Source organism: Drosophila suzukii, chromosome 2R (assembly GCF_043229965.1).
Source record: "Drosophila suzukii chromosome 2R, CBGP_Dsuzu_IsoJpt1.0, whole genome shotgun sequence".
Taxonomy (NCBI): domain Eukaryota; kingdom Metazoa; phylum Arthropoda; class Insecta; order Diptera; family Drosophilidae; genus Drosophila; species Drosophila suzukii.
Window position 1 is genome coordinate 20,720,102 of NC_092081.1, and position 21,118 is coordinate 20,741,219.

A 21,118-nucleotide genomic window follows, 5' to 3' on the forward strand; every position below is an offset into this window, starting at 1 on the left:
TAAGTTCGACGGTCCTTATACAATGTGTCATCCAGTGTTCTGAAGAATTCGCGGTTCTTAATTTCTAGCTTTGGGCCACCTAAAGAATAGAAAAACAACGAATAATTTTGGAATACTTATTTAAAGACTATTGAAATGCTTTTTATCTAGTAAACATTTAGTTGTTTAACTTAACATGTTCTTTTTCATACCCCACCAGATTCTCACCACTTTGCTGGCTGCCGCCAATGCTGCTCCTGGACTTCTGGACTATGGACACTCGGCACCGGACTACAGCTATGCCCATGCTGCCCCTGCCATCACCTATGCAGCTGCCGCTCCAGTGATCAAGTCATATGCTGCTCCTGCGATCACTTACTCAGCTCCGGCTCCAGTGATTAAGTCCTACGCTGCTCCGGCCATCAGCTATGCCCATGCTGCTCCCGCCATCAGCTACGCCGCTCCTACGGTGGTCAAGTCCTATGCGGCTCCTGTGGCGGTGAAGGTGGCAGCTCCGGCCACCAGCTACTCGCACTTCAGCTCGGTAAGATCGGGATTGGTTTGGGTTCCTATCAGATAACTATGCAAGTATCACGTATAAACACTTAAGGGATTTTATAGGGTTTTATGTCCTAAAACAAGCACTAAAAATAATTTTTTTTTATGTTTTAACCGATACTTTATGACTTGGTAAATTTTCCATACATGTTAGCTTAGTATGTTAAAAGGAAATGCTCAAAAATATTTAAAAATCTCACCTTAAAACCACTTTTACTGAGACTTCAAAAGAAGCACCTACCCAAAGAACTTCATATTTGGTCACAGTAACATCAGAAAACTACAATCCACATTGTATCTGTTAGTGTAACTCAAAATCTACTATTTAATCAAAGAAACTTGGAAAATAATGAATTGAGTTTTCGGCAAAGCTTTTAAAAAATATAGAAGGAACTCTGAAGAACATAACTTCAAACTCCCATATCTCATAAACTATTAGTCCGATCAAATTGAAGTTTTAGGATAGTTTTCTTACTTAAATAATTTTATGAAAGAATCCCCAGTGCTACCCCTTAAATATGCAAGTATTAACCCCTTTTTAATCTTCCCCAGGTTGTTTCCCACGCCCAGCCCGTGGTCAAGTCGTACGCTGCGCCGGCCATCGCATATGCTCCAGCTCCAGTGATCAAATCCTACGCTGCTCCGGCCATCAGCTACGCCCATGCCGCCCCAGCCATTAGCTACGCTGCTCCCACGGTGCTCAAGTCCTATGCGGCCCCATCCATCAGCTACGCAGCTCCGACCCTGCTGAAGTCCTACTCTGCTCCGGCCCTGTCCCTGGGTGGCTACGATGATCACGGCTACGGCTACCACTAAGCTCCGATACCAAATCCATACTCCAAATCCGCATCCCAGTCGATCTTAAGTCGGAGATGGAGCGAATGGAGCAGTTATCTGCGAGGAGTCGCAGCAGCCGAGGCACGTTCTCCCCTCACCCTCTCAACCCGTAGTCGCAATGTCTTCACTTTCTTCTCTGTTTACTTCTTATTTATTTAAGAAACCATTACTATTCTCTCAAAGGCACAATAAAGAAAAATTCGATTTTTCAAACTCCACTTGTTATGTCTACGAAGGCGAAGGTAATTATGACCAGAAGAGAGCTCAAGTTGTTCAGGATTTTGGCCAGATGACGCAAGGGATTCGTCTGAATGTCGCAATAGTCGTTGGACTGCAGAAAAAGTTATGATATTATTCGGTTTTTAATAAGTCTTAAGCCACTTACATCTGCAAATCTCAAGCCCAGAACACAGCGAAGCACATTGGAGTTTATCAGGGCAACCAACCAGTCAGGAGCCTGTGACCTCGGAGGATACAATTCCAGCCATATCATGCAAATGTGCAGGATGTAGCAATAGGTGGCGACCATCATTACAGCCTTATAGGCAGTCACTGTGGGGAAAACGATATTTAAATTGAGCTCGTCTTAAAGAAATAATATCTAGAATAATACTATCCATTTTCTATTCGGAACAAGGACCAAATAATTCATACTGAATTTGAAAACATAATATTCGAAGCCTGAAGGCATTCTGATCTTACTTAGGGGCGGCTCATAGTGCGGGGCGGCGTGGCGCGTCATATACATAAGGCCCCAAGCGGTTATCAGCAGGGCGATGAGGATGAGGGCACTTCTACGAGTAGAACGCAGCACAAACGACAATATCAAGAACATCTGGCAGGCTGGAAATGTAATGAAATACTATAATGAGAAATTAAAAGTTACCAAACTTGTCGAGATGGAACTAATTACGGAAGCAAATAAATATTTTAATGCTATCGATATGAAAAACCTTCCTGTAAGTAAAATCTATGAACAGAAATTTCTCTGCATCAGTCATTACAGAAAAATAACTGGTTTCCTAATCAAGATAATTAGAGATAATCCTTTTTAAAGCAAAAAAATACAATAAGGAACTTGATAGAAAGCAGAGAAGCAAATATGATATATTACCAAGCAGAGGCAAGTAAAAGACGGTCATGTAGAAGCTGCGGTTCCTTTGTAGCGTAAACTCTATGGCCACATCCCCATCCATTTTCTGCATCATTCCCTTGGGATTATATCTCCTCGCCGCATCGCTGTCCACTCGCACCACGGATAATTCTGTGAATGACCAGCCGGAGGGCAAGTTCACGTGCTCATTGGGCGCAATGGGCTTGCGGTACCTATCGTAGATGAGGGCCAACGTCTCCTGTCCCTCCTGGAAATTCAGACCCAGTTCGATGTCGCAGGTCACCCGCTCGTTCGGCCAGTTTCGGGCACTATCCACACACCAACTGGTCAGCTGCAGATTGTTGGCGTACAGGGTGATGTTTCCGTTGGCGTAGACCCTCAGCTCATAGGATCGGAGGATCTCACCCACGGACTGCAGGGCTCCGTTGAGTACGTTCATATGCGGTATCCATATACGCAGATCGGGATGCTCGAAGGAATTCAGGGATCCGAAATCTTGGGGTCTCCAGCCAAGGCGACTGTCATGCCAGTGCTGAAAGAATATAAATTAATTTTTAATTTTGACATTACTTTTCTAAGAGGTATCCTTTTTTACCATCATCATGTGCATACGGGTCTGCAGCATGGAGTTCGTTTGCTCGTAGGCCAGTGATCGCGTTTGGAAGTGGAACAATACGGAGCTGAGATTCGCTGGCAAGCTGGCATTCTCCGCCAGGAAGTTCAATCGGTCCAAAAGTTTCTCAGTTGGAGTCGGTTCGTGCACCTCCTGAGATATTTCCTTGTCTGAAATTTATGAAGAGGTTTAAAAACTTCATATACACTTAGGAATAGATATCGGAATATATGTGAAATCGATCTTTTAACATCCACTTTCCAGTAATTCTTAATTTTCAAGCCATAATAATTATTTTTATGACATAACATTCATCCTTAATCCAATTATTATCACATATAATCCGATGTCTACTTATAACACCCTCTGAAGATTTGTTTGGGATACATATATATCCTTACCATAACCATCAAAGCCACAGTCGTAGAACCAGCGCGCTGTATTGGAACCAAAAGAGCTGAAACTTATATAGTTGATGGTCAGCGGAGATTCATCGATGAACTGCATCAGCGGCTCAGACTTGAAGCCGGGTATATAAACAAACAACTCGCCATCTGTGAATTGTATTGGGGGTTGAAGAGCAGGGAATACCAGATAATATGGAAAAATTGCGGGGCAGGAAACTCACTCTGCGTCTGGACAATCTCTATTGGCGTTGGCTCGTACAGTGATACCAAGTTCGGTTCTTGACTCGTGGCCACTCGCCTCAATCCCATGGAGGTACGGATCGCGGAGAACGTATTTCCGCCGGCGCCTATCACTGGAAGCGGAATGAAGATACCACATAAAAACAGTGTCATGAAAGAGCATTCAATTGACGGTCATGGAGTCTATAAAATCAGTTCAATGTCATTCGAAAAATATGTAAGTGCCAAGTAAAATGTTTCTCTTTGTGTTAAATATGATACTAAAACTTTTTCAAAAACTGATGAGTTGTGTTCTATTGCGAATATCTCTAGAAAGCATAAACAGTGGGGATAAAAAGTGAATACATGCTTGGAATTTTAGACAGTTGGTCGCATAAAAAGCTATTATCAATTCAATGAAACCCGAATTTTTAGTTTATTCTCTAAATATTTATGAACAAATTCATAATTTTAAATCTTAAAAAAATCGCCTAATTCTATTATACTTTGCTAGTTAAAAAAATTTATAGATCCATCCTTTTTGTTCAAAAAAAACAATTTACAAGCTGTAGGAACCTCTTTAAAACAGAACCTTTTACTCCGAGATTACGTACCGATCTCGTAGACGCGATCATTTACCCTTGGATGACTCGTTACCGAGAGCAGGATGTGGGCATCCATAGAGGTCAACACGTAAAATTTCAAGTGCAGCCGCTCCCCAGCCTTTCGGTTGTTGTTGCTTAGCTCGTGGAGCATATAGAACTTCCGGTAGCCATATCCTGTATTTGGAACCGAGAAGCTTTCGCAAGAATCCAACTGGGAGAAGCTCACGTTGAATCTAGTCGACGGTTGTTCCGATTCCGCCTGATCGATCAGTGCCAGGCACAGGCAGCAGATCGTCATTAAGCACTTGATAAGGTTGTTCATCGTGTCGTTAGGATATCCTTCCCGTAGCGCGGTTTAAATCTGACTGAGCTGAGGCATCGACTAAAAAGAACTAAAAAGAATTGAAGCATTCAGCTCAGTCTCGCTCTCTACCGATAAAGCTGGGATATCTAAGCTTGGATATTTTTCCCACAATGCTTATACTGGGTTTAAAGCATCCGATCTACTTAAAAATGGTTAAAATCAAACTTTTTACATCTTTAGAGCTTTATCTGGCATAATTTTTTCGCGAAATTTGGTAAGGTGCGGAGAAAGTATTTCTGTGGACTTTTATACCATTGCAGAGGTTATGATACCCTGCAGTTCCACTTAATAAGGCCACTTCTTCTGCCGAACCGACGCTTTCATTCGAATATACTCTTGAAATTTAAAACAAAATGAAAATGAAAAAACTAATTAGGAAGCAACATACAAAAATTGTGATATTACATTTTGTGATGGAAACAAATAAATTAAAAGCATTCTTAGGTCCCTTTATTTCTCCTTATGTTTAAATAAAAGAAGGTTTTAGCGTCTTAATTTCGCTACTTTTTCTTGGTTTAAAACCTACTTAAAATGACAAAGTGCGACAACCCTAAAAGTCTGATCCGGTGTAAACGGCCCTTAACATCCCCAAGCACTTTCAGTGACCAAGGAAGTGGCGCTGATTCAGATGAATATCGATATATTGATTAATCGAGCAACCCGGCCGCTGAAGACAACGAAGGTATTCTAATATATAATCATAATCTTAATAGTTAATATTATTATTAAACAATATAATTTTCCGCTAACCAATAGTACTGAGACAAAGGGTTTTTTTTTCTCCCTCCTTAACTGACACCAACGTGGCTCTTACGTTTGCTGACAGTTACGTTACTACGTGAGTAGCGATAACAGCGATATACCGGTGCAAAAATATCACGATACAAATATTTTTATTCAAAAAATACCTATATATTGATATTTTGATATTTTTCACATCCCTACTTGCGACCACACCGACGGTGAAAAGGCGAAATCGAAATATAATTGTAACGAATTGCCGCAGCGCGAATAAAAGGTGCGTAGCTCTACCCAGTCCTTATCGGCGGTCAGTGGCCCCCCGCAGTCCGCCCAACCACCCACCAACCCCCCTCGACTTACCATTTCCCACGGCCAGTAAAACGTGCAATTCCCCCCTATCAAACCAGCCAGAAAAATCGGAGCAGCGCAGCAGAGACGCAGACGAGAAAGTGACGACGCAGCAAAACGAAGCAACAAAAAGAAAAATCGGCGACGTATACGTTCAACTTTGACAGAATTAAGGTAGGCATTGCAAATTGAATAGCAAGCAGTCCGGTTGAAAAAGGGTTCATTGCCTGAAAAGAAGAAGAGAAGAGAGCAGAAAAAAGAAAAAAAAAAAGGAAAGGCCTAAAACCAGTGCGAGGAAAACAAAATGTCCGCGACCCTGACGGAATTGGCGTCCCCGACGACGCTCGCAGACGTAACCACGCTGGATTTCAAAGACGAATGTGATTTGTGCTCAGAGATTAGACGCTAATCCCCTAGCCCCAACACCCCCCCACTGAAATGTACCCCTTTTGTGATTTTCAGTTTTCGAGTCCAACGCCGCCGTCACCGCCACCGCAATGTCATGCCGCGCCCCCTTCCAGCCCGACGATCAGTATGAGCAGCTGCGCCGGCCGAATGCCGGAGGAGCCGGCGGAGTGGCCATGCCCGGGCTGGAGCAGCAGGCGCATCTCTTCGGGGAGTATGCCGGCGGGGCCCAGGGCTACGGGCAGGTAGCTGGGAACTACCAGCAGCAGTTGCCCATTCAGGCGCAGGCCCAGACCTTGTCCGACCTGTCCAAGCTGTCGGCCACGGCCTCTATTTTCGTCCCTCGAGGAGTGGCTCCCCCCCAGCAGCAGCCGCAGCAGCAGCAGTCGCGTCATCAGCAGTACCAGCAGGCTGGTGGAGCAGGCGCCTCCGGAGGAGCTCCCTATGGCCAACAGCAGCAGCAGCAGCGCTATGTGAACGGCTACAAGCACCACCATCAGCAGCAGCAGCACCACCAGCAGCCGCACTACAACCATCACCACAACCATCAGCAGAAGTTCAACAACGATATGCAGAAGCTAACGAATTCCGTGCAGAATCGCCTGCACCTGAACAACCAGCAGGGCTCGGGTGGCAACTACTATCAGCAGCAGCAGCAGGTACACCCACAAAACACACACCACCACCAACAACAACAACACCACCAGCAGCAGCATCAGCCACACAACCAACACGCCAAGTTCCAACGGCATACCCACTTGAATAACTCATTCCAACAAATCGCACAGCAGACACAGCAGCAGCATCACCAGCAGCAGCCGCACCACCAGCAGCACAGCCACCAGCAGCAGCAGTATTTCCAGAACCAGAACCAACAGCAGCAGCAACCGCAGCCATCCACTTCGTCCGCGGCGGCCTCCTCGTCGTCCTCGAACTCTTCGCAGCCGGACATGGCCACCATTGCACTGGAGTATCTCGATACAGTCATACATTGCCTTAACCAGGTGAGGAATCGAGTTGATGTGACTTTTGGAGGGTTAATGTCGGGGATGCTCTTATGTGTGTTTGAAAAATCTGGAAATCTACGAAGCTTTTATGTCATGTAGCTGCAAAAATGGGTGAATACAAAATGGGGGGCTATTATGCATACTTTCTATAATCAATTTATCATAGAAGACAGCGTGATTTGATTGCCAAGCCATCAAATGGCATTAAGTCCCATTTTTTTTCTTTTTATTTAACTCATTAAAGTACTTCTACAATCTTGTAGGTTATAGAATTAAGCATATTTTAAAAACTGGTCTAAACTGGAAAGTGACAACTATAACTTTGTTGATTTTTATTTTTGTAAACCTAAGGGCTGTAAGTTCCCTTGTTTTCCTCATAGTCTCATCATGTAAAGCCCCTGCAATAAATCTAATTTACGCTGACCTTATGATACCCTTTATACACCCTTAAACTACAAACATTCCACTTAACCAGTACATTTGATCTCCCCCCTGCAGAATCCGGGCCAATTTGATACGATTGCATCACGCTTCCTGACCATTTTCGACGGCATGGAGAACAACCAGTTCGTGCTCTCCATCGCCATGGAGGACATCTTCGAGAAGTCGATCGAGCAGCCGAACTTCCGGTACATGGGCGCCAAGCTGTACAACCTGCTGCACATGCTCAACCCGAAGCCGGACTCGCTGTTCCACACGCTGCTGAAGTGCAAGCTGGACTACCACCAGGAGGAGGTGACCAAGTACATGCGCTCCAATGAGCAGCAGAAGGTCCGCGAGACGGCCCTCTTCCTGGCCGAACTCTACATGCAGCTGCGCGGCGACGATGACTCGCGCATCCAGTTGATCGCCGTGAATATCGTCTATTCACTGAGTAAGCTGCTGGCCAGCGAGAGCAACGAGAATGTGCGCTGCCTGTGCCAGACGCTCAAGCTGGCTGGCTACGATCTGTCGGCCGACTGCCCCAAGGACATGCTGGAGATCATCACGGCCCTGCAGGCGATCGAGTTGAAGTCGCCGGGCAAGTACGCCATGGCGGCCAATGTGATTGCCCTTCAGCAGAACAACTGGGGCCGCAAGGTGTCCAATGCCCTGGGCGGCGACGAGGATACAGTGGCGGAGCCGCCGCGCCTGAGTGATGAGCCCGTCTTCTATGGACCCGATGGCCGCGAATTGACCGCCGAGGAGACCGACTTCCTGGCCACCGAGGACGGCGAGGGCAGCGATGCCGACGACTTTGATGGCGATGGCGGAGACTTGGAAATGGACGCCGAAATGGACGAGGAAACCGAGCGCGCCTACAAGGAGTTCTGCAAGCAGGGCAAACAGAAGACCTAGACGACTGTGGAGGACTGTGTGGCGTTGGGCGGATTCGCAGGGGCGTGGCCGTGGGCAGGACATAGCTTAGGATGTAGAAAGAGGACGGTAGATGGTAGAGAGCGGAGGAGTGGAGCATTTCCAACAAATTCTCGGTTGTAGAATCGATGATTGCAGTTGCTTGGTTCAGAACCAATTGTGATTATCTTTTAAATTATTGATAGCAAATTGTTTGTGATATCTTCGTGTTTCATGCACCTACCATATTATGACATGTGTTTATGACTTTGTTCGAACGCTTTTTTGTGTGATACGCCCGTTTTGTATCTGTATCTCTCTGATAGCCAACTCTCGGCCAGGATAGCCAGTTCACCCATCAGTTTGTACTTTTTAACTCTCAGTTTTTTGAATAATCGCCAAGCCAGGATTTAAGCCGTAAACGGTGAAAATATATAATTAAAGCCACTGCCACGCCGATTCGAACCGCTAACACACACACACGCAGCTGCACTCAAAGACTCGTACTCATATGCGCACCCACACACTTGCATGGCACATATGCAGACTCATAAACGGCAGAAAAAAAACAAAACCGCAAATTTCACATTCAATTAAAAACATTCTCTTGATCATACAAATCGAAAAACGAAAAAAACAAAAGAAAACAACAACAGCAGCCACGCCTAATTTTTAAATAATTGTAATTAATGTTAACGAAACCATGATTTAATTATAAATAAAATTTATCGAATTGCGTTTAAAACAAGTTCAAGTTGAACAACTTGATTGAAAGGGGGAAAAGAAGTTGTTCAATGGGCTGATTGAAAGATATAAGGCGTGTAGCAGTAGCGAATACACCATCCTGAAACGGTATGTCGGGTGGGTGAATCGGCTATCAGAGGGTGTGTGTATTCGCTAATGTTAACCGATACACTCGATTGTGCATAAATCGATACCGATAGTTATACTCGATATCAGGCGGTCTAATTACCATTGCTGTTCTGCTCTTTCAAAGTCTTCTCTATATCGAAGCGCCGCCAACACAAATATTTGTCGAAATCTATACCAATTTGAACGTATATTTTAGTTTCTTTTACTTAATTAATAAAAAATTTGCTTAGCTTACCAAGATTCCTTCCTACCAAGTAGTGTAAAGAGGAAACATCGTTTTCAACGTCGATGTTTCCCGAGTTTTGGAAAACATCGATGTATCGATACATCGCCGATGTTATTTCCAGCTCTAGCAGAAAGACGTCGGTCGTAGTCTGAATCGGTGTGAATTATATTATTATTCGCACTAATGTGATAAAAAACTAGACGAACGCGAGTGGTCGTAATAATCGCGCAAATGTACGGTGATATATAGGATATAAGGTCTCCAAACCGAGATACCTTTAGGCGAAATCGGAGACCAAAACAAAAATGCCGTAATAGTGAACAGAAAAGATTGTTAAAAACCTATACACACATGCCCAGACCTTTTGCTTTGGCCGAGGCTAACGAGTTGAGTGAGAAGCGAGCCAAAGGTGGAGGGAGGTTGACCAAAACTAAGTGACGACATCGATTTTTTTAAACCATTAATTGCACCTATAACCCTTGTTTAATGTGTGGTCAAAAGGATTCTTTAGTACGCAATGTCGTTTCAAAGTTATAGCGTTCTAGGTATTCCTAGTAGCGAAGAGAATAATGTTCACAGCCACAGGGGTGACTCAGTTCTGGGTCTCAAAAATATTGTCGAGTGAAATGTACGTAAACATCAAACAAACTCACTCACTTTATGTGTTTGGCAGATCCGAAATCAGCCAATTTTGAGTTCTATGTGGAATTATAATGACTTAAGTACACCAAGTCAAAGTTATTTTCGCTTTAAGACTATTTGCTCGGTTGATATACCCTATTTCCGAGACTTGGGTCAACCTCCTTAGATACAAACACTCGTTCGCGAAAACATTAATAGATAAAAACAAAAACAAAACTGGCAATAAGCTGTAAATCTAGAGTATTTATAAGAAAAGCAAAACTGAAGGTCACAAAACAACGAAAAAAGAAAAAAACAAACAGTGTTCTCTCGTATATATATGTGTGTGTGGGTTTTTGAGTAATTTCGCAGACAACAAAGCAATAAAATCGTATCCAAAATATGTATACATATAAACAAAAGTGGTTCTGTGATTTCTGGACCTTACAAAAGTAAACACTTTTGCACCTGCAGATGGCACTACTTTTTTATGAATGAACCTTGTAAAACTAACCAGAAATAGTGTAATACAATAACCATGGTATAGTTATGATCTATCGTTTGTATTGGTTTTCATTCTACCCAGATTGCCTGCAGAAGTTAAGTGGTAAACATGACACAATAAATTAGTGACAAACCAAGCAACGACGATCGAAACGGGTCTAATTTTTATACAAACCTCAACACCCCGAAAAATCCCAATTAAGGAACCCCACGATCCACACCCGCTAAGATGGCCAGCGTCTGGAAGCGATTGCAGCGCAATTTCAAGCGCGCCGCCAAATTCCAGTTCACTGCATCGTACCACGATCTGCATCTGGAAACCACCGCCAAGTGGTAAGTGCTCCATATGAAAGTGGATTAATGGATGGATGGGTTGGGGAATCGGTTCAAGTAGGTGGGGGCGGGGCCTAAGTGTTCTACTTGGGCAAACTAGTATACAAATGAAAGGGCTAATAGCGGTATTTTGAGCGGAATGCATTTCGTTTCCCTATACAGTTGCGGCAACAAAAATAGCACCAAAGTGTGGGCAATTTTTATTTGTGTACAAAATGGTCATTTTTTGCAATATTTTTCTTCTGTGTGTAAGGGTAAGTAGGTTTACATATCGTTTAACTAAAGTAAAAATGGTTGTGGGCGTAATGCGAATGGTTTTTAAAACTTCGATAGATTTATGAAAAAAGTAGCATAATTATGCGGCAACAAAAATAGCACTATTAACGGTTTTTGGGTATAAAACTTCATTTGCTCAGATTTGTTGGCTGTTTTTCGTTTTGTTGTATTAAGAATAAGTACTACTAAGTGAATTGGTAAAATAATGCATAAAATAGTGTTCCCAATGGGTCATTTAGCGCGCTGTAATGATACAGATAGAAGGACATTTAAAAAGCTAATTTATAAAGGCAATGCAAAAGATAAGTTAAGTTGAATCGTTGAATTCTTTAAAATAATGATTAGTAGTTACCTAAAACAAGAACACAAAAGAATAGCACGCAGTACGAAAGCCGCAATGACCCCATAACTGTTAAAAAGTCATTTGCATGAATGCAAGTAGGTCCCGTTTTAGGCGCCTATCAAGTCGCTTTTTTTTTTTTAATATTTGTAAGTACATAAAAAGTTGGATATAATGTACATAAAAATCAATTATGCGCTTGACGTCCAAAAAAAAAATCTCCCTAGACTGCAGAGCATGGGTGAATTTGAAGGGCGAGTTTTAAATAAGGCCCACAATAAAAGGAACACTCTTATATGGTCTGGCGGCTGAAAATTGCTCATGTTTAGATGAAAAAGACTTTAAATTCACATCAGGTAACCTACATATCCAAAATTGAGTCCCCATTTCACATTTGCAAAGAATAATAATGGTGAAGCAAGTATAATGGTATGGGCATATTCTCGTACTATAATGTTGGTACCATATCATAATGTAAACCCATACAGGATCAACATGTTCACCTTGATAGCTCAGAAATTGTGATGCAATTTTATTCGTAATACAAAACTAATTTATTTCCGAAGCTTTACCACGGTTATAACCCAAAAAAAATCAGTCAGAAAGTCGTACAAAGTTTTAAAACCCTTAAGCTAAATGGTATAATGGGGACCTTACAAGCCCCAGAACTAAAACACATCGAAAATCTTTGCAGAAATGTTAAAAACTATGTTTTTAATGCAAAACCGAAGAAAAAAAACTGCCCTCGAGCTATTTTGAAAGAGCCAGACAACAATTTTGCCAAGGGAAGATTCTGGTGTCTAGTGACGTCAAGGTCGGTCGTTGTTGTTGTTGTTGTTGCAGCCCAAGCTTTAGAACAATATTTTTTTACCTTAAGGTGTATGAAATCATACATTTCAATCAAAAAAAATTTTCAAATCGCGTTATTTTTAAGTTTTTTAAGTTTTTTATTTAAGTGGTGCTATTTTTGTTGCCGCATAACTTTGCTACTTTTTTGATAAATGTATCGAAATTTTAAAAACCATCCGTATTGTGGGCGTAACCACTTTTATTTTAGTTAATAGATATGTAACCCTACTTACCCTTACAAACAGAATAAAAATATTGCAAAAAATTACCATTCTGTAGCACAAAGAAGAATTGCCTACACACTGGTGCTATTTTTGTTGCCGCAGCTGTATATAATACATGACCATTAAATAATGCCTTGGAAAATAATATTTTGTTAGCTGGATACTGCGCAAAAACATGATTTTTTTCCTTATATTACAAGCCGAAATATTATAATTATCTTAGTATATATTATTCCTAAAATTACGCATTTCACGAATATCTATTTTAGTTTTGTTTTCAATTCTATTTTTTTTATATAATCAGCAGACCTTTTCCCTTTAGTTCGTACTATCTTTTGTTTAAAAAAAGTTTTCCTTATCATTTCTTATCATTTCAAAGAGCCGAAAGCTTGTTTACTAAACAAATAATGATAGCCATAGATGTTCTTCCGATTCCCTTGTCCATGCGCTCTATATTTAGAACTCCAAGCTTATCGGGGGTGCCACAGAAATCCCTTAGCGCTGAATTCGAGCGGAACTCTTACAATATATTCATCAAAATAAGCTTTACTTGATTGATAGTTGATCACTTCAGTGTTTTGACCTTTATTTTCTCTGTAATATTGCATTATTTTAAGTTGAAGCAGTAATAAGTATTTGAAGAAAAGCTAATTATATAGATTAATCCGATTTCCCGCAGTAGATTGTCATGCAAATAAAGCGAGTCTTACGTTATACGTTTTTTTACTGCATGTATACTTCAATTTAAAGTCTTGATAGCAACGACATGTTCCAAGAATAGAAGAGCTTATAAATATTTCGGTTTTCTCCATTTATAATCCATATCTTCGGACATTCGAAAGATACTGCTTTTTTTCCTCCAGAATTTTTGTTTAGTAAACATTCATCACATTCATTTATCAGCTAAAGAGCCCAAATACATATGTACATATAATGACTTCGCATCCGGCGGACAGAAATTGTTATTCATGATCTTATACAGAAATATGGTTGAAAGAACTTTTGAGATCCCCATTTGGCATGAATTAGTAATAATATGATGTTCATATTTTCAGGCGACCGTCGAACCTTTCTATCGTTTGGACCAGGAGATCTAGACGAGTGGCCAGTGCTCCGTTGCCATGGGAGCCGGATATGATGAATCCCCTGGTGGGCAATATATCCTGGCCAGTGCCCGACAATCACACCATATCGGTCACCCTGTTCAAGGATCCTCGGACGCACGAGCTGGAGGACAAGGACTGGACGTTCGTCATCGAAGATGTGGGTTAAACTACCAAACTAATTTAGATCCTTACCAGTAACCGGTGATCTATCCCTGAACAGGTCACCCCAATGGGCAAGAAACGCGTCCTGGCCAATGCCAGCATCAATATGAGGAAGTATGCCAGCGTAGAATCCACTCAGCAGAGCTTTACGTTGACTTTAAAGCCAGTCTCGAAGAAGATTACTGCAGCCAGTCTGGAACTCACGATAAGCTGTGTATTCTTGAGGGAAGGAAAGGCCACGTAAGTCCCATATCCTTGAAAATAGTACTGAGAATGGTGGTTTAATGGGTTATTTCTATCCATTCCAGGGACGAAGACATGCAGAGCGTTGTCTCCATGATGTCCGTGAACAACAATGATGTGGCGCCGTTGGATGACTTGGAGGACATTCCCGATTTTGACAACTGTAGTGAAATCACTGACTTTACCCAGCAACTTAAGCATTTGACAATTAGCCTGAATGGCTGCATTGATTTGGACACCCCTCAAAGTGGTAAGAACTCTTCCATAACCCAGTTATAATGATTTGTGTACTTAAAGTCAAGAATTTGTATCTGTTAGTATGTAAAAATGGACTAGAACCTATATGTATATTATGTATATCCATGGCTGAACATAAGGGAAAGGGAGCTCAAAACTCTGTTTCATTTATGAGAAGCGCTTTGGCTAAGTATGTTACACGTTAGTAAATGTAATAGATCAGAGTTCTCGAACTACGCATCTCGTAGATGCCATATATGTAAACTTGATCATGCATGATCTAATCCACACAAATCAGAATTCCGAATTCCACAAACTCTGAGACAACAAATCAATTGGCTCTAATTTTAGCATTTTAGCTGTAGATATCTTGTACAGACATTTCTCTCTGACTGAAAACGAAATTATTTCCTTTCTATATATCCCATAACATCTACAACACAACATCACGTATCTTGAATGGTTTCCTGCAACCTGTAATTTGTGCGTAAATTGTTAAATGTATATTTTCTTTTGTTTTTCGTTTCATTTTTGGTTTGTTATGATGTAGTACCTTCGTTATCTGAAGATCCAACACCGTTGGCCGAGTCCATTAATCAATTGCATTTTGAACTAGAAGGCGACGGCAAAGGCGAGGCTGCGAGCAAGTTAGACTTGAGCACAGCAACCGGAGCAACCGGTGGTCTTAGTAGTGCCGACGAGTCCCTCAAAACTCCCAATGGACTGCAGCCCCTGGTGGACAGTACGCCCATTAAGTCACCTGGGGAGGTGAGGCAGCCGCCCAAGCAAACACCTGTGGAGCCAGCGAGGTCGAAGACCATCGAGACCTTTGACAAAATGGTCACCTCAACGCCGCTGGAACCCAAAGCAAGCAAAGATGATGCGAAGCCAAAGAAGAAAAGGGCCTTGTTCTTCACCGAGAAGGAGGATGATCAGGACTTGAGGGTGACGAGTCTCAAGGAGGAAAGTGGCGACAGCAGCACCAAAAAGGAAGCGACCAAAGAGGAGAACAAGTCCACTAAGGAGGCCTCATCTGTGGTGGTAGTGCCACCGAGTGTGAAGCGCCCCGAGCTGCAGCCCCTGAACCTGAAGAAGAGCTACGAACCCTCGCCGACTCCTGCGCCCGCACCCGCACCCGCACTCGCACCCGCATCTGTGATAAACGAATCCACAGGATCGCAGTCGGGTTTGAGTACCTCTGGCTCGCTGAACAACAGCCTAAAGCCCGTCGAGAAGATCGTGCTGAAGACGAACACTCCCGGGCAGGATCTGCTGGAGTGGTGCAAAGAGGTTACCAAAGACTACCAAAATGTTAAGGTCACCAACCTGACGACCAGCTGGCGCAACGGCATGGCCTTCTGCGCCATCATCCATCACTTTGCGCCGGAGCTCATGTGAGTTGTCATGATTTATTAGTTACTTATAACCGAAACAAGGTCATGAAAGATAAAACGAATTATGTTTAATCGTTAAAATTAGTTGATTTCTAATATTCCTTTTAAATCTTAAAATTAATCTAAGTATCCACCAATGTTCTATAGTTCTTAACTCTCAAAAACCAACTAAGATTATGTGGTTCGTCACAATTTAATTGGTATTTTCAACCGAAATAAGATTACTAGAGACACAAAGATTGAACAAATGATTGATTATCTTATTTCTACCTTATATATAAATATTCTAAATGTTGAAACTAATTATTTATTCTCAAAAGCGACTGTGAACTAATTAAATGTGTTCCCTTTTTAGTGACATGTCCCAGCTGAGCGCCCATGATGTGGTGGGTAACTGTCGCATTGCCTTTGACGCGGCGGAATCCTTGGGAATACCGCGGGTAATCGAGCCGCGGGAAATGAACATGCTGACAGTGCCAGACAAGTTGGGCGTGATGACCTATTTGCATCAGTTGAGGGCGCATTTCACCGGCAAGCAGCTGAAAATCGAGCAAATTGGTACGCCAAGACAAGAAAATGCAAATGATATAGCTTAAAACTTGTATTCTTTTTAGGATCCACGGCAGATGAGTCGAGCTACGTGATTGGAGACTATATGTCCGACAATTTGTCGCAGAGTCGCATCGTCTTTTCTCACCCGAAGAGTTTGCTGCTGCATCAAAACTCCATCGATGAGGAGATCATGGGACACAACAAGTCAGAGCAACTGTCGCCCACTAGGAAAAAGGATGTGAAGAATCAGATTCTGAACAACTCGAAGAACATACTGGACAAGGTGATGTCGCCCACCAAGGACAAGAACTCGATCAACGCATCGCAGCATGCCAATCAGTCGTCGGTGCTCAGCGGCCAGACGTCGCCTCCGCCGCAGGAGGACTCCCTGGACGAAGGTCCTCCCGTGGGTGGCAAGGAGAACATCTCCAAATCCGTCATTGATCCCCAGGCGGCCAGTGTGAGTAAAAGCCAGGATCAAAGTATTTGCCCCGTTGAGTTGAAGTTATCCATTGAGTTGTTGCTTTAATTACTTGCCTATTTTGCAGTTGATTTCCCATAGCTTTTCCGTTCTGTATATACTTGGTTTTATTGTTTTTTGCTTTATTTATGATTTGATTTGTAGCGAATCCTAACGCGCCACAAGCTGATGAGCGAAAAAGCCAAGCTGATGATGGAAAAGCTAAAGCTTTACAATTCCAGCGAGGCGAACGACGTAAGTAGCTTCTTGCCAGAGACGCAGTTCGCGTTCGCCGCACGCAGCGCAGCTTATCTCTTGCATGTCTTCTTGATTCCTATAAACAGTATTATTATTATGGGGATTTCCTTAGTAATATAAGCGCATTGAAAAATAACAAAAAAAAATATAAAAACAATGACAATGAGACTGTAATATTTTTTAGTCAACGATTATAATTCTTTAGCTATTATATATGATTTTGTGTTATTATAATATTATTATTTTTGGGGGTTCCCCAACAACATAAAAAAACACAATGCAGACTAATATTTCCTCTCAAAAATAATAATTTTTTAGCGATTATATTGACTAAGCGCCGACTTCACAATGTCAAGTAAACTTTTGTTGTTGGGTTAACTTGCTTTTTTAGAAACATTCAGTTGCTCAATATCATATTACTGTTTATCTGGCTGAAAACACATATTTTGAGGCAATGTTCTATGTAAAAAAAAGTTTTCTTAACATTCTTTAACAATTAAGAAATCAGAGTCCTGACATGACATTGAGATATAGGCCCTGATCGTTTTACTAAAGTAAACTAAAGTACTGAGCCTTTTGTAAAAGTAAATTGTTTAGTACATTACTTATTGCTTACATGCTGCCATATGGCACTTATAAAATATCATCTTTCACGATCCTAAACAGTTTTCATTGAGTTTCCAAGAAAACCCTATATTACGTATACTTTTCTTACTATAAAACAGCCAATTAGTTCATATCCTCACTCACTTCTCTCGATGTCTTTGCCCTGGCAGGAGGATCGACAGGCGCGTCTGCGGGAACAGGCTCGTCGCCTCATCCTGGAGACGCGTGTGCGGAGCGGCGGCTCCGTCGAGAGCCCAACCAGCCCCACGAGGCCCAAGCTGGAGCGGACCATCTCGCCCATCCACAACGGAGCCGAGGAGTTTTACCTGGAGCAGTCAAAGAAGCTGGATGCGCAGGAACCGGGCAGTCCTAGTCATAGGTTAAGTGGTCTTAAGGGCCTCGGAGTTAATGGCAGTCCCCTGCAGTCCTTTAACGCAATTGTGGACCGCGTCTCACCAAAGCACGAAAAGAGGGTAGGCTGAAAGAGGTTGATTTTTGGAGTGACAAGGTATAACTTAAGTGCTGTTTCCAGGGTGACAAGATGTCCTACATTGAATCCGAGCTGGAGGCCCTGGAGCGGGAGCAGGAGGCCATCGACCAGAAGGCCAGCAGTCTGGAGGCCAAGCTGCGCGCCGTGATGGGCGGCAATCCAAGTAATAATCGTCGGGGTAGCGCCCGAAACGGCAACCCCATCCTTAGGCTAATCCGAAATAGTATTGGTGGTGGTGATGTGATACGCATCAAGCTGCTCGACTCGGATGACGAGAGCCTGTTTGGTGGAGGAGGTGCCGGCAGTGGTGGTGGTGGTGGTAGCGAGGACGACGACCGGGACACGTCCAGCGACAGTGTCAGCAACTCCGGCGACGAGTTGCACACGCGCCAGCGCCCCCGGCCGCGCTCCCATTCGTGCTTTGTGAATGTGCCCAAGAGTGTGCATCCATCGACCATGACCTCGCCCGCCCATCTGCGTCCGCATCATGTGCATCATGTTGTGCCCTACACCCACATGCTAGACAGCTCCCCGTCGGCGCTCTCCTCGCAGCAGTCCTCCTGCGACAATCTGCCCGCGTGCAGCGAGGATGACGAGGTCCTGGCGCTGGCGGCCACCGGCCGGGCGGCTTCCTTGCGGCGGCAGCAGGATCGCCACAGGCGACGCCGTCAGCGGCGGGAGCGGCGCTCCCATTTGTGTCACACCCCCAGTCATTGTGGTAAAGTGCGGCCCATCCCCTCATGCCTGATCCATTGAGCTGCTCTGCCAATCGCTTTTGCCGATGCACTGCCACGCCTCACCGCCTGACTGCCCGCCCGCCCAGATCTTCCGGATCGCCCGCCTTTCCGCCTGCCCGCTAGCATCTTTCAATCGCATCCAATCAATCGCTCATCCCCTGTGCCGTTTGTTTGTGCTAATTTGTGTCTGTGTTTGCTTATTAACTTGGCCGGGCCAACCGTTCCAAATTGTGTCTAACTATATATGTTCCGATTTGGTTCTATCTGACCTGGTATAATGCTCACTAATCACAGAGTCAGCGCTCTGCAGCAGCTTTAAAGACCGCCTAAGGACGTCTACTTAGACAAAAACCAAGCACGAAGAGCCTGTTCTGGTTTTTTGACTGTATAACCATCTATGGTTCCCATTGTTTAAGTTTATCTACCAGGCCAGTTACGTTTTTTACTTTCGAGTATTTTACTCCAATTTGATTTGTAGAAATATTAATACTTAGCCGTTTTAAACGTATTTCTCGTATAAAAGTATATAATCTTTTAACTAATTTCAACAACGGTTTAGATGATATTATAATATCTATTAATAACTAAAAGTATTCTAAGTTACTTATAAAACGGATATAAAAACTTTCCAAAAATGATTTAACAAGTCCTATCAGAACAGGCCAGCTTCAATTAATCTTAGTTATTCACAAAGAAAAACCCCCATAAAAAGGCTATCAATAACAAGACATTTAAACATTCCACAGAGACCGAGGAAACGGAGGAGCAACTGCTATCGCAATGGTTTACGCTGGTCAACAAAAAGAACGCACTTCTCCGGCGACAAATGCAGCTGAACATACTGTAAGCAATCATCAAACCTCACTATCAGTTGGGTGACCTAATCATATGGCTTCTTTTACCCCGCAGCGAACAGGAAAAAGATTTGGAGCGAAAGCATACAATGCTGAACCAGGAGCTGCGGGCGGCGCAATCTGTGGAGGATTGGCGCAAGACGGAAGTGCAGCGGGAGAAGGAGCGGCTGCTGCTCGAGGAGCTGATGACGATTGTCGACAAGCGTGACCAGTTGGTGCAGCATCTGCACAACCAAGAGAAAGCGTAAGTTAGGAGCTTCGCCCTATGATCATGGCAAAAATTAAGCCCCCATGCATTTCAGGATCGAGGACGACCAGGAGATCGCGAAGGTACTGGAGCACGTGGACATCAGCGAAAAAGACAAATGTGTTCTTCAATAGAAATCGAAATTAACCAAACCTGACTGGAGATTATACTTACACTCAATCGTATCTATGTAACTAGTTAGATAACAACTATGTTCGGAGACACGCGATAAGGTCGCGTGGTTTTTGTGGTTCGGTGTCGCTTCTTATGCAATCGTTATATCCAACGACAACAAATACTTGGACCACTTGGTATGGTTATTGGAAAAAAGGTATACTGTGAAACAAATTGCTTATCTATTCGAGCAAAGAAATTCAAAGAAAAAGAACAAAACGTCCGTTAGTAAATTAAGATACAAAAATCGAGAACAGACACTTCAAAAGGGACACTTTTACACTCATTTGGTTCAATAATGCTAATCAATATGATAATCAGATATTCGAGTTTTACTGTGTTAACTTCGTTTAATGTTTTGTTGTTGTGCCATCTGAACCACAGCTAAAGTGAATCCTGAACGCAAATTAATGTGAGTTAGGAAATAAAGGTGGCAATTTTACGTTAGTTTGTACCTTAGCATTTATCCCACATAAAAACGCTTCATCCAAAAATACATGTACACTTATATATTTATTAATTACCTTTATGCGAAGACCTATTTAACCATACTTAATTGAGAATACTACTTATTCTTAGAAACAAAAATGTACCCTTATATATTTGTGAATTACCTTTTTGCAAAAACGTATTTCAGCATACTTAAGTTCAACAAAGCGCTTTAATAGTAATTTAAAGGTGGCTTATGTATATACTTATATTTATATTTATAATTATTTTATTTTACGTTGCCCAGGCGAGGGACAAGAACTGTTCAACCCACGAACATAGCTAATAAAGAATACAAATTGCTGATAAAACCCAAAAACAAATCGAGTGT

The 21,118-nt window shown here is 42.7% G+C and overlaps 4 protein-coding genes across 13 annotated transcripts in view; 3 read left to right on the top strand and 1 right to left on the bottom strand.

Moving 5' to 3' along the window:
- LOC108008240 (cuticle protein 16.5) overlaps nucleotides 1–1,384 on the top strand; it is a 41,279-nt gene extending 39,895 nt beyond the window's left edge. For both annotated transcript variants that reach the window (XM_070994630.1, XM_065863491.2), the window contains exons 2-3: nucleotides 200–523; nucleotides 1,090–1,384. In XM_070994630.1, the coding sequence (XP_070850731.1) occupies nucleotides 200–523; nucleotides 1,090–1,353 (588 nt within the window). In that variant the 3' untranslated portion in view covers nucleotides 1,354–1,384. The remainder of the gene's footprint in view (nucleotides 1–199; nucleotides 524–1,089) is intronic.
- Nucleotides 1,385–1,502: 118 nt separating this feature from the next.
- Nucleotides 1,503–4,728, bottom strand: NtR (neuronal acetylcholine receptor subunit NtR). Its single transcript, XM_017072312.4, has 8 exons — nucleotides 4,342–4,728; nucleotides 3,730–3,861; nucleotides 3,503–3,655; nucleotides 3,084–3,271; nucleotides 2,489–3,020; nucleotides 2,077–2,217; nucleotides 1,760–1,926; nucleotides 1,503–1,705 (listed from the first exon to the last, which is right to left on the bottom strand). Exons 1-8 carry the CDS (start codon nucleotides 4,652–4,654, stop codon nucleotides 1,583–1,585), a joined length of 1,749 nt encoding a protein of 582 aa, XP_016927801.2. The 5' UTR covers nucleotides 4,655–4,728; the 3' UTR covers nucleotides 1,503–1,582.
- An 835-nt stretch (nucleotides 4,729–5,563) lies between these two features.
- Paip1 (Poly(A) binding protein interacting protein 1) lies at nucleotides 5,564–9,280 on the top strand. 3 transcript variants are annotated; one of them, XM_017074899.4, is made up of 4 exons: nucleotides 5,564–5,714; nucleotides 5,845–5,959; nucleotides 6,248–7,194; nucleotides 7,696–9,280. In XM_017074899.4, exons 3-4 carry the CDS (start codon nucleotides 6,283–6,285, stop codon nucleotides 8,533–8,535), a joined length of 1,752 nt encoding a protein of 583 aa, XP_016930388.2. In that variant the 5' UTR covers nucleotides 5,564–5,714; nucleotides 5,845–5,959; nucleotides 6,248–6,282; the 3' UTR covers nucleotides 8,536–9,280. The 3 variants fall into 3 exon arrangements, with proteins under 3 accessions (XP_016930388.2, XP_036669429.2, XP_070850732.1); XM_036813534.3 differs by having other exon boundaries at nucleotides 5,631–5,714; nucleotides 5,814–5,959; XM_070994631.1 differs by lacking the exon at nucleotides 5,564–5,714 and having other exon boundaries at nucleotides 5,769–5,959.
- A 440-nt stretch (nucleotides 9,281–9,720) lies between these two features.
- On the top strand, nucleotides 9,721–21,110 carry Ehbp1 (Eps15 homology domain containing protein-binding protein 1). Of its 7 annotated transcripts, none has more exons than XM_065863807.2 (14): nucleotides 9,721–9,864; nucleotides 10,839–11,089; nucleotides 13,834–14,041; nucleotides 14,105–14,286; nucleotides 14,355–14,539; nucleotides 15,077–15,920; nucleotides 16,276–16,478; nucleotides 16,535–16,932; nucleotides 17,098–17,187; nucleotides 17,967–18,269; nucleotides 18,329–19,004; nucleotides 19,770–19,866; nucleotides 19,933–20,121; nucleotides 20,180–21,110. In XM_065863807.2, the coding sequence occupies exons 2-14, from the start codon at nucleotides 10,986–10,988 to the stop codon at nucleotides 20,256–20,258; spliced, it is 3,558 nt and encodes a 1,185-aa protein (XP_065719879.2). In that variant the 5' UTR covers nucleotides 9,721–9,864; nucleotides 10,839–10,985; the 3' UTR covers nucleotides 20,259–21,110. The 7 variants fall into 7 exon arrangements, with proteins under 7 accessions (XP_065719879.2, XP_065719882.2, XP_065719883.2 ...); XM_065863810.2 differs by having other exon boundaries at nucleotides 15,143–15,920; XM_065863811.2 differs by having other exon boundaries at nucleotides 15,146–15,920.
- Nucleotides 21,111–21,118: the final 8 nt, after the last annotated feature.

Bases quoted from the DNA above. Each gene is read 5' to 3' on its own strand.
- Paip1 (XM_017074899.4), top strand. From the start codon at position 6,283: ATGTCATGCCGCGCCCCCTTCCAGCCCGACGATCAGTATGAGCAGCTG. The intron at 7,195-7,695 runs GTGAGGAATCGA...TCCCCCCTGCAG, and splicing joins TCATACATTGCCTTAACCAG to AATCCGGGCCAATTTGATAC.
- NtR (XM_017072312.4), bottom strand. From the start codon at position 4,654: ATGAACAACCTTATCAAGTGCTTAATGACGATCTGCTGCCTGTGCCTG. The intron at 3,862-4,341 runs GTACGTAATCTC...TTCCGCTTCCAG, and splicing joins TGATCGCGTCTACGAGATCG to TGATAGGCGCCGGCGGAAAT. The intron at 1,927-2,076 runs GTAAGATCAGAA...TTTTCCCCACAG, and splicing joins GCACTATGAGCCGCCCCTAA to TGACTGCCTATAAGGCTGTA.
- Ehbp1 (XM_065863807.2), top strand. From the start codon at position 10,986: ATGGCCAGCGTCTGGAAGCGATTGCAGCGCAATTTCAAGCGCGCCGCC. The intron at 16,479-16,534 runs GTACGCCAAGAC...TATTCTTTTTAG, and splicing joins GCTGAAAATCGAGCAAATTG to GATCCACGGCAGATGAGTCG. The intron at 16,933-17,097 runs GTGAGTAAAAGC...TTTGATTTGTAG, and splicing joins TTGATCCCCAGGCGGCCAGT to CGAATCCTAACGCGCCACAA.